This window comes from Peromyscus californicus, unplaced genomic scaffold (assembly GCF_007827085.1).
Source record: "Peromyscus californicus insignis strain IS unplaced genomic scaffold, ASM782708v3 Scaffold_6__1_contigs__length_162567912, whole genome shotgun sequence".
NCBI classification, from domain to species: Eukaryota; Metazoa; Chordata; class Mammalia; order Rodentia; family Cricetidae; genus Peromyscus; species Peromyscus californicus.
In genome coordinates this window covers 131,037,543-131,049,908 of record NW_026294584.1, presented here as the reverse complement: position 1 = coordinate 131,049,908, position 12,366 = coordinate 131,037,543, and the positions used below count along the sequence as shown (strand labels likewise).

The following is a 12,366-nucleotide window of genomic DNA, read 5'->3' as shown; positions in this document are numbered from 1 at the left end:
TGAGCAATAGGGTTACAAAAGTTTATGAATATAATGAAGCACACTGAGCTGCACTTTAAAAAAAAAACTACCTAAATCATTTAAAAATTGTTTAGGTAATACAGGCTCAATACTCCTTATCTGAAGTTTTTAAATTTGCAATTTTTAGAATATTTGCAAAACTTTATGAGCATCACTAATGAAAAAATCCAAAATTTAAAGCTGAGGCACACGAAGTTCCAGATTTCATTTTATTTCATTTCATTTTGGAGTAAGTATAAGCAACCTGTGCCCTTGAGAACCAGATGGGAAGACCCTATTGCTGAGGACACAACACACTTGGGTTGTGGTACATAGAGAAATCGGCTGGAAATAGGCGGGACATGTCCTCTTTGCTGTGTAACTTGCACAGAGCTGAAAGATACCGTGCAAGTGACCACTTGGGAAAACAAGAAGCAATGTCCTCCCCAGAGGTAGACATTGTGCACAACAATACCAACCTGAGTGGCATGACGGCTCTGGTGATGACCAACTGCTTTCTAACTGGGTCTGAGGCCTATTCGACAAGAGGGAATTAAAGCCATGTTCTGTAAACCAGGTCAAAAGCCCATGCTTGCGAGGTCAGAGGCCATAAAGTTTGGACCTACTACTACTACTGTTTTTGCTAAAATGACACATTGTTAAAATATCTTCTAAATGTTTATACACATAGGCTAGGGCTATTCTCAATCTTGGTCAGAATTGTCAAATTCACAGAGGAAAGTTAAAAACCCAAAATAAAATAATGATGACTATTTCTGAATATAAAGAAGTTATGAGTAGTTGACCATGGTGGTTCATGCTTACAGCCCAACTTTCAGCAATCTAAAGCAGAAGATGGTGAATTCATGGCTAGTTTAGGCAACAAGATTCCATCTGAAAAAAGTTGTTAAAGCAACCTGCCCTACTAAGTATATTATTATGATATTTAAGAGCATGCAGTAAAGAACAAAGAAAACTACATGGAAGACTAAGTTTACGTTCACATAAACATACACACAGGTCAGCGAGGAAAGAAGAGCTACATAATCACAGTTATCTTTATGTGCACTCACACACACCCATAAATATATACTCCCAGGGAATAAAAAATAAAAATGCAGAGATACAAGCATCCTTGCCCAAAAAGATTACAGTTGAGAGGAAGTAAAGGAAATGGGGAGAGAGGAGGTTGGTTCCTGTGAAAACAAATATTGAACAAAATTAAAATCTGGTAAATTAGTTCTAGCTGCTGTACATTCTTATCATGTGTAGTTATTCTCTGTAGCAGGACACTCAGGAGCACCAAGGCTACTCTATCAACAAATGAAATAGTTCATAAGAAGCTGACAGCAGAATGTTAGATTGGTACAGTCCTATAACGGGAGTAAGAATAGGTTCATAAGACAGGTGGCCTCTAATCCCAGCACTGGGAAACAGCAGGAGGATCAGGAGTTGAAACTCATCCCCGACAACATAGGGAGTTTGAAGTCAGCCTAGGCTACGTGAGACCTTGTCTCAAAAGAAAAGAAGAATTAAATTCATAAAAGCCTCAAAGCTGTGTAAAAATGATTTTAACATTAAGAAATATGCAGGTTGCAAATGCACACACTTCTGTGCATGTGCACATACACACACACACACACACACACACACAGGGAGAGAGAGAGAGAGAGAGAGAGAGAGAGAGAGAGACAGAGAGAGAGAGAGAGTGAGTGTCATCCAGACTAGAGAGAAATACAAAATAACATTCACTAGCTGATTAATGTCTGCGTGAGAGCAGACCTAGAACATTGTCCCCAGCTTCCCCAGATGACTTTTCTTGCTCTTACTTTTCCTCCTAACTGTCCTACACCAAACATTACCAAACATTTCCAATATGAGAACAAAAAAGTACATGAACCTTAGGGGGAGATTTTTAAGATAGGGAAGCTACTGTAGCTGTTTCAAATTTGTACGGCAAGACCTCTAACCTGAAAAGGCTGAGTTTCTGACTAAAGTCTAAGACCGTCAACACCCAGCTTCCCCACGCCATCACTAGAATCTACCCCCAAGATGTCAGCATCCTGGGGCTGGTAAGACCAACGTGACATCTAAAACACCAAGCGGTTTGGAAAGACCTGAAGTCCATGAGATGGTTGAGGGTGGAAGTGCTCAGGAACATCAGATCATCACTATAACTTCCTTCCCCAGGCTGATCTCACAGCTTTACTTCATGAGCATTCAGATAGTTCTATACTAGAACTGTTACATACCTTTGGTATTTGTCCTCACAGAAACTCTTCCTCCTCTGGAGAAGTGGGGTACATGCCATAGGGAACAAGTGAAAAGGACAGGACAGATTTTCTGTTGCTGTTGGTGGTGTTGTTTTAACAATTACACACAGACCTGGTTCTTTTCCTTATATATGTTCTCTCATTCAATTATTTAAACATTCAAGGTCTCTATGTATCCAGATTGTGCTAAGATCTACGAATATGTTTAGCTAGATCCTAAGGCTTGTTTAGTAACTTTAAAAGTAGGGTTGCTAAGAAATAATGTGTACTTACATGAAAATGCCATATAACACAGTACCACATACAATGCAAATATACAATGAAAAAAAATTTTAATTAAGACTGTTAGACTGCTAATAAATGACATGGGGACTGGGTATGGTGGCTTATGCTTTTAAGGAGGCAGAAACAAGCAGATCTCCATGAATTCAAGGCCAGCTAGGTCTATATATATATATATCAAGTTCCAGCCAACCAGGCTAAATGGTGAGGCCTTGTTTCAATAATAATAATAATAGTAGTAGTAGTAGTAGTAGTAGTAGTAGTAGTAGTAGTAAGACATGGGATGCTTCAAGAGCTCTTAACAAGAGGTACTGCCTTGTAGAGGCTCAGGGTGAATCTGGTAAACAGACAGATGAAATCAAAGGACATACAAAGCAATCTAAACAAAAGCCTGTAGCAAGGCACTCAGGAGCGCCAAGGCTACTCTGTCAAAAGCAAAGGCCAACATATGTAAAAATAAAGCAGGTTGGTGGAGGGGACATCATGCGCGTGGTATTATAGCAGGTATGATTTTGAGCTTTAGCCTCAAATTGTTGATTTTCTGACAGTTTAGCAATGACATCTGTTTCTTTAAAAAATAAGGGGGGAGGTTGAAAAGGAAGAAAATGATGGAAACATAGTTTTGATAATTAACAGAACAATCTTGAAAAAATTAAATTGTTTCTTCTTGAATTTTTTTCCAGAAAGCTAAAAATTCTTTAACAATTGGCTTTAAATAAAAACTCCTTATGATCATTTAGCAAACTAAAGTCATTAACGAGGACTGCTAAATCTAAGGTCAGGATGGAAACTGTCTTAAAAAAAGTGGGGGTGGGGGAAGGGCTGCCTTAAGAACTGGGTCTCTTTCTGCTGAGCCACTAAAGACAGGCCAGCACTAATGAGCTGTTCTCTCTCAGGATTCCCTCTTGAGCCCTTACTAATAGTCCTACATAGCTTCCATTTCCCTCAAAAGTCCTCACTGTTCTATTGCCCTAGAAAGCCCAGTTTGCTTCACTAATTCTAAAATGGAGTTTGCAATTATGGGGCTGCCTCTGAGACTAACAAAACCCAACTGACTTCAAATAATGTCTCAAAAGAATTTCCACAAACCTAAATAACAGCAGCATCCTAGAGTGAACAGTAGGACAATGTCAGGGTTTGAAGAAAATACACAGGAGAGCAGCAAATGCAACAGGTATTTCTGTCATGTTGATTTTCTTCTTTTCAGTTTCCTTAAGCACTAGCGATGCTCTGAACATCATTAGCTGCTCCCACAAATGGGAAGAAGCTGTACCGTGTGGCATTACAGAAGGTCTTGGAAGCAGTTACATTTGGTATGGCACCAACGCACTCAGGAAGAAAGGTGACGGCGGACTGGGAGGGGAGAGGAGTAAGGACTTATCATCAAGGAAAGATGGATGGAAATATAGAATCCACAAAAGCAGACATGAAGAACAAAGTTTTCAAAAAGTCTAAGCTGTAGAAAAGTCTAAGGGAACTTTGCCAGAAGAAGCTGGAAGAGGTGGAGAGGATCTAATTCAAGTCTGTGATCAGAAAATGAAGTTTACGATGCTGCCTCCTCCTCCTGAAAAAGTGAGATCTGGCACCATTCTGGTGCAGGCACATTGAGTACAAAAGAAAACTTCCTGCTCCTTGCCTGATCTACAGCTGCAGCAGTAAGTGCAAGAAGAGCTGAGAATCTGATGTAGCAAGAAAGGCTCACAATGAGAGCGGCACAAGTAAGAACATCCAATCCCAGTGGGGGAGGGGAGGACGACTGCTGTCATCCCCTAACTGACCCTTCCAGAGAGATAAATGCTCAAGTTGACCATGCAGGTTCTGTGCACATCAGAAATGTCTTCAGGTTGAGCATGCCAATCCAAAACCCTAAAATACAAAACTTTCTGAGCACTGACATGACATTCAAAAGTTTTCGACAGGGGGTTGTTTCAGTTTAGGGATGCTGAACCTGTAAGGTCTGCACAGAAACTACATCTTAGAAATCTGACATCTGAACAACTTCTAGTCCCAAGAATCCCAGACAGATAAGGTACATTAAGTCTGTACTGGGTTTACTTGAATACATCTAATGTTTCAAAATCAATGTTTCCCTTTGCCAGTTAAGAAAATAACTGGTGGGGTAGTCAACTCAATGAGCCAGCTAGTCTGGCACATGCGGTGGTAAACAAAGAGCCCTCACCAAATCCCATGTCTCAAACACGATGGAACGTGAGCTAAGTCACTTCAGTTAGGGATACTAAATTACGCAAACACGCTACAGCAACAGCCCACATGGAACTCTGGTATTTTTACAATCCTAAATCATGGGCTTTACGATCTTAATCATTTTGGAAATTATGTTTAGTCCTTTACACCTAACAATTTCAGGATACAGCTTACTTTAGTAATTCTCTTCTCACTGCTGGGTGTAGGACTGTATGCCTGTAATCCCAGTACTTGAGATGCAGAGGTGAGAATTTCCAGGTGAGTTCAAGGGAAGCTTGGTCTACATAGCAAGTTCCAGATCAGTCAGAACTAATGATGAGCAAAAACCAGAAACAAAAAAAACAAAAAACCAATCCCCCCCCAGAAAATGCCTTTTCACAAATTAATTCAGAAAGACATTCTTTGACCGTGTGAACTAAGCTTCCTCTCCATTCTCGTAACAGCCTTCCTTCGCTCGACTGGCTTCAGGCATACGTGTTTCTTTTCTATCATAGCTTTACCAAGATACTTACTTTACCTGTGTATTCCTGGCAGCTCACAGACACTCACTATGAAAACAAAGCTCACAGGTGCTTTAAAGCTCAGCATCATGTTTACTGCCGATTCTGCCACAGATTCAGCCACGTTATGAAAATTGTAGTTGACAAAACGCCAAGTAAACATCTGCCTCCACTTATAGAACTGATCAAAACATAAAGGACCCAATCAATAACTGCAGGCAAAGTGGTGCTCAAATGGTCAGGTCAGGTATACGGCTGATCTTACCAAATGTGCACAGCAGCTTTGGGGAGAGGCACACAATTCAGCTCAACTGTCCGTTGCCCTCAAAACTAGAAACAGAAAAACCAGACCGAGGCAAACCTTACCATTAGTTTTGTTTTTGTTTTTGTGTTGTTTTTTTTTTTTAAGGAAAGCCAAAAACTTTACTAATAAAAGACACTGATTCTAGAAAAAGGAGCTTCAGTTACCAAGAATGAATCTATCCACCAAAACTTAGGGAAAAAACGAACTATCATTTCAAATTACCTTAGCTCTTACTCCCCAAAAGGGATTATTTGCTAAGTCAGATGTAATAAAAACAACTCACATTCTCAATGAACTGGGTATTCGACAGCATGAGGAAGTCATTGAAGACATTATGCAGACGACAATGTGTCGCTTTGGTCTCCTGAATTAATCCATCCACCTGTTTCTTGATTTCATGGGTCCTGGAGATAGTCTGCTGTGAGAATTCCTGTAGAAACTGTAGTAGCTATTTTGAAAAGGAACATACAGAAGTGTCAACATTACATGTAGGGCAAAAGAAACAAACAACAACAACAAAAAAAAACCCTTTCCCTTTCACCCAGGTGTTATGTAAAAGGAATGATACTTTTGATCTAAAGTCAAGTGACACTGAAAAGCATTAAGAAAGTTCTTCAGGCAAGTGCATCCATCCCACAAACACTTTTAGCACATTTCTAAAGGGATTTATAGGCCTATTTGGTTGTCACTCTCCAGAGAACACATTGTGTAACATAACAAAACACCCCAAATCCTATTTTTATGGAATTGTGAAACTGAAAGCTCTGAGCTCTCGGGTTCCCGAAGTGAGGAGTCCTACTCAAGAATATGTGTTGCCCCATTTAGCCCAAATTCCAATACAGAAGCGCTTCCGTAGAGTCAGCAATCCTTGAACAGGGCAGAAAGGGTTCTGGACAGCAGGATGGTGTGGAGGGCAAGGCTGGAAAGTGTCAGCACCGAAGGAAACCCGCGTCTGCGCGACAGAGTGCTGGGTAGAAGCCCACAGGGCCGCCCCTCCCGGGTGTCCGGGACTGCGCCTTTGAATTACAGGAAGGCGTCCCCTCGGCTGCAGGGTAACCGCAGCTCTGGCCCTCCCTGGACCCAGGGCCCTGCGCTCACACCCGCGTCGGCCGCCAGCGACCAGTTCTGGCTGCTGCGGCGGATCTCCTCCACCGACCAGGGCCGCTCCCACACGGGCTCGGACGCCGGAGGCCGCTCCGAGTCGGGGCTCGTCCCGTTCATCTGCAGCGGGAAGGACGAGAAGAAGCGCTGAGTCTGGGACGGAGGAAGCTCCAGCCCTGCCTCCCGGGGCCACCGTCCTCACCACAATGGCACCGCCACTCAGCAAGCTCCAAAGTCACTACCGGAGACCCTACTACACCGTCCACCCAGCGCTGTGGGGTCACGTGGTCCGCGTCACGTGATGACGCCCGCACGTGACCAGACACGCAGCCACCAAGACAGAGCTGTTGGTGTACAGCTTCGCAGTAATTGGGATGTGTGTTTGTCTATAGAGAAGATGCTGAGGCGGCCAACTCCAGGGGTGCGAAAAGAGATGGGTGGTACCAGTGGGTAATCCTGTGGCCTACCAGTGGGAGGCCGAAGGGCAAGAAGACGGGAAGCGGACGACTTCCCTGCTGCTTAGCGGCTTTGCTGAACACGCAAATGGTGTGTGATTGGCCCACAGACTCAGTGAACTTCAGATGTCCTACACCTAAGCTAACCTGCTTGGTTTCGATCTAGTGTACATCCGCTTAAAATTCTTTACCCTCAGGTCAGATTCAAGACCACTTTCCACACTGTCGCAGGCAGGAAAAACGGGAAGGTAGAAATCCGAAACTCTGGCTACCCACTAGCACTTCTGGTGAATACAGACTCCCCTCTCTGAGTTGTTCTTGCCCAGACAGACTTTCAGAAATAACCCCGTATCTTTCCTTCTGTGCCCATGGACAAGTTACTTAGCTTCTCTGAGCTTTCCTCCACATATAAAAGATGTATATCTTGCCAGAAGTGATAATATATGTAAAACAGATAGTACCTGGTATATGGTGAGTGGTTACTCTAGATCTTATCAGTCCCCCTGTACAGCTTATTTTTCCTTTTGGATTTTGCTTTGTGATCACCTCCATTGGCACCTCATTAAAGATTTCTCTTTGGTATAAAACTAAGGCAAATGATAACGTGCTCAGAGAAAAACTCGTGCAAGAATGTCCACTATAGTGCTAATCCTCATCAAAGCAGAAGCAACTTAAATGTCCATCAGGTGATGGATGGATGTACAAAATGTTGTGGAACCACACGATGGCCTATTATTTACCAAAAAGAAATAAAGTGCTGATATATGATAGGACATGAGTTGACCTAGAAAATACATTAATTGAAGAAGTCAGCCATATATGATCACAGATTATATGATTCTATTTATATGAAATGTCCAGAATGGACCCAGAGAGAAGTAGGTTGGCGGTTACTAGGGGTTGAGGGGAGACAGGAATTGAGAGTTAACTGCGAATGGGCATGGGGTTCCTTTTTGAGGTAATGAAAATGTTAGACTGTGGTGATGGTGTTCAACTCTCAAAATACTAAAGATTCTTGAAATGTGTATTTTGAAGGGAGTGATTTTGTTATGTAAATTATATCCCAATAAAACTACTCTGAAGTAGGAAGTGAGGATTAGGATTACTATTAAAGTTAGGGTTAAAGGTGTCTCCCTAGCATAGTCTGCAATGAGCTACTAAAGCTAGGGTTACGTTAGCATTAGTGCGATGATTACAGTGTTATTGTTAGGGACAGCATTAAGATGATGCTTGGGGTTACGGCTAGTATTAGAGTGCTGCTTGGGTTAGGTTGAGATTAGGGTTAGGGTCAGGATACTGCAGTATTCTTCATATTAGTTTTAGGGCTAGAGATTAAGCAAGTAAGTATTGCAGATAGGCATTATAGTTAGGGATACAATAGCTATTATGGTTAGGATTGGAGCTAGTGTTAAGTTTACAATAGGGTTAAGTTTGGTGTTAGGGTTATGACTAGCATTAGTGATACCATTAGTGATTGTCTTAGTTGGGGTTTCTATTACTGTGAATAGACACCCATGACCACTCTTATATAGGAAAACATTTAATTGGTGCTGATTTACAGTTTCAGAGGTTTGGTCCATGGTGGGAAGCATGGTGGCACACAGGCAGATGTGGTGCTGTAGAAGGAACTAAGAATTCTACATCTGGATCCACAGGCAGCAGGAAGTGACAGTGACACACTGGCCAGGCTTGAGTTCCTGAGACCTCAAAGCCCACCCCCTAGTAACACATCTCCTACAACAAGGCCACACCTCCTAATAGTGCCCCTCCCTATGGCCAAACATTCAAACACATGAGTCTATGGGGGCTGTTCCCATTCAAACCATCACAGTAATATTGTTGGGTTTAGGGTTAAGGTAAATTTTTTAGTTACTTTTCTGTCGTTAAGATAAAAATTGTCTCAAAGGCAACTCATAAAAGGAAGGGTTATGGTTAGGATTTAGTGTTATGGTTAATGCTAAGATAGTTGTGCATTAGAGTTAGGGTTATGGTATTATTAGTATTAGGGTGAGTGCTACGGATGATGGATTAATTGGAATTAGACTTAGGGTAGGCTTAAGATTCATTATAGGAGCCAGGTGTGGTAGCAAATGCCTTTAATCCCAGCACTCAGGAGACAGAGGCAGGCAGATCTCTGAGTTCGAGGCCAGTCTGGTCTATAGAGCAAGTTCTAGGACAGCAAGGACTACAAAGAGAAACCTTGTCTAAAAAAAAAAAAAATTAGAATACAGTTGGATGTGGTCATACCCTTTAGTCCTATTACTTGAGAAGCAGAGGTAGGCAGATAAACTCTGAGTTTGAGGTCTAACTTCTCTATATATCAAGTTCCAGTCCAGTCAGGGCTACATAATGATATGCTGTCTCAAAAAAAAGTTATAGTTAGGGATAGGATTATGGTTAGGCTCAGGGTTAAGGCTCAGCATTAGATTAAGAGTTAGGGGTTAGGGTTAGAGTCTAGGATTAGTTATGGTTAGATATAGTGGTAACTTTTAAACATAACCCTAAACCCTAAATATAATATTAAGCCTAACCAGAACCCTAATACTAACCCTAACTCCATCCCTAGCCATCACTCTAATTCTAACCCTACCCCAATCCTAACCGTATTGCTAAATCTAATCTTAACTTTAACCATTATCCTAAACCATAGTCATAATTATAATCTTAATCAGATCACCACCATACATAAAATTAACCATAATCATATTGTTAGTCTTAACCCTAACCCTGAACCTAAGGATACACCAAATGGAAACATTAATCCTAAACCAAATGCTAACCCTAATCATACCTTAAGCCTAACTTACTGCCTTAGTTAGGGGGCTATCGCTGTGATGAAACACCATAACCAAAAGCAACTTGGGGAGGAAAGCGTTTATTTCACTCACACTTCTATACAACAGTTCATCATCAAAAGCAGTGAGGGCAGGAACCCAAGCAGGGCAGGAACCCGGCGGCAGGAGCTGATGCAGAGGCCTTGGAGGAGTGCTGCTTACTGACTGGCTTGCTCAGCTGGTTTTCCTATAGAACCCAGAGGCACCACCCCAGGGGTGGCCTCATCCACAATGGACTGGGCCCGCCCCCAAGGATTACTAATTTTAAAAAAAGTCCTATAGGCTTGCCTATCGCCCAATCTTATGGAGTTATTTTCTCAAGTTGAAGCTTCCTCTTCTCTGATGACTCTAGCTCATGTCCAGTTGACACAAAACTAGCCAGTACATTTACCCTAATCATAATTATTACTCCGACATGATCCCCAAATCTAACCCTAACATTAATGTTAGACATAATCCTAAACTGAGTCCTAATCAAAACCATGAGCCTAACCCTAAACTTATGTGTAACAGCAAATCCACCCTCACATTATTCATAACCCTAACAAACCCCTTCCTCTATTGTAATTGTGACACTAACTGTCGGCATAGATCCAACCCAATTGAAACCATGATCATGACCTTAATACTAACCCTAACAAAAATGATAAACCTAACCCTTATGGTAATCCAGACCCCAACACAAACCCTATCTCTAACCTAATCCTACATCTTAAAGTAATTAGAACCTGAAAATTCACGGTAACCACAATTGTAACCCAAATCCTACTGTACAGATCCTAATCTTGCACCCTAACCCTTAACCTAAACTCTAACCCTCTAACAGTAAACGAACCCTAATTTCTCACCTTATTCCCTAACTTGTATTTACTAACCCTCTCATAGGCAGGCCTCTACGCACAATTTTAAAAACACATGTATTTCCTAGCTTGTAATAGATGGGTATATATGCACAGGTTCACATGTACCTGTATTTACTAGCTCTATCATAGGTAGGAATATATTCACTGGTATAAACACACACACACACACACACACACACACACACACACACACACACACACAAATGCATTTTCTAGTTCTGTCATAGGTCAACCTGTACGAATACATTCATATGCAAGCAGTTTTAAAGTATGGTCATATGTTGGCCTGTATGTGCATGTCACAGGCAATGATTATCTGTGCATGGTCACATGTCAGTGCGTACAGACATGTTCCTACATATGCACTTTCCAAGCCCTGTCATATGTTGGCATATATTAGCATGTTCCCATACATGCTATTCCTGATCACTCACATATGGTACCATGTTCATACATGTTCACACTCAGGCAGTTTCTGAGCACTCTCATAAGGTTTACATAATGGGTTTCAGGCATGCCAGGCTAATAGTGAGATTCTGTCAAAAAGAAAGAAAGAAAGAAAGAAAGAAAGAAAGAAAGAAAGAAAGAAAGAAAGAAAGAAAGAAGGAAGGAAGGAAGGAAAGAAACTAAGACAGAAAGAAAGAAAGGAAAGTTTGTGCCTGAAAATGTAGCTAAGTTCATAGAAGGTTGCCTTGTATACATGAAATCCTGGGTTTGATCCTCAGCACTTCATAAGCCAGTGTAGTGGCACATACTTACAATCCCAGCACTAGAGAGGTAGACAGGAGGACCATGAATGCAAGGTCATCCTTGGCTACATTTTGAGTTTGAGGCCAGCCTGAGCTACATGAGATTGTTTCATTTGTTTTCAAATTTTAGGCATGAAAGACATTATCACGAGAATAAAAAGGCAATTACAGTTTGGAATAAAACGTTTGTACATCAAATATCTGATAAGCATGGTTCTTAGAGATTAGGGCAGGGGGGTCTTGAATTTGAGACCAGTTTGGGATATATAGTAAGTACCAGTCCAGCCAAGAGCTACATAGCAAAACCCTCTCAAAAACAAAAAAACAACAACAAAAAACCCAACAATGAACATAAACAGGGAAGATGGCTAAGAGCACGAAGTATCTACAATATGACATAATCAATAAGCAGACATGGTGCTGACTCTGTACAGTACAAAATTAACTTCACTAGTGGGAGGCAGCCATATGTCACTTCTACCACATGTGATGTCCCAAAAGAGTCACAGCAACATTTCCAGTGTCCTCACTGAAATGTAAGCTTGCACTTAAACCTGAAGAGACCTCAGAACAACCCACTTTGGATGATTTTATTAGATAAATGGTCTGTGCTCTTCAACAATATCAATGTCATGCAAGATGAAGAAAGGGCTGGGAGCTGCTGCAGACCAAAGGGGTTTAAAGACATGGCAATTCAATGCAGCCTAACTGAGGAAAAGAAAAAAACAGAGGGACACTGAGACAGTGACAACACTGTGTATGAACTACCAATTACACAGCACTGTTCATTGGTTTGGGAA

The 12,366-nt window shown here is 41.5% G+C and overlaps 1 protein-coding gene across 22 annotated transcripts in view; it reads right to left on the bottom strand.

Annotated features, from left to right (window-relative positions):
• Positions 1–6,984, bottom strand: part of LOC128098387 (WASH complex subunit 2) — a 195,392-nt gene extending 188,408 nt beyond the window's left edge. For 18 of the 22 annotated variants that reach the window (XR_008214228.1, XR_008214232.1, XR_008214229.1 and 15 more), the window contains exons 1-3: positions 6,868–6,984; positions 6,663–6,785; positions 5,848–6,012 (exon numbers count right to left, since the gene is read on the bottom strand). Coding sequence is in view for 15 of the 22 variants with exons in the window: in XM_052719441.1 (XP_052575401.1) it covers positions 5,848–6,012; positions 6,663–6,785 (288 nt within the window). In the remaining 7 variants the exon portion in view is untranslated. The remainder of the gene's footprint in view (positions 1–5,847; positions 6,013–6,662; positions 6,786–6,867) is intronic. The other 4 variants (XM_052719443.1, XM_052719445.1, XM_052719444.1 and 1 more) reach the window with 1 other exon arrangement.
• Between the last annotated feature and the right edge of the window lie 5,382 nt (positions 6,985–12,366).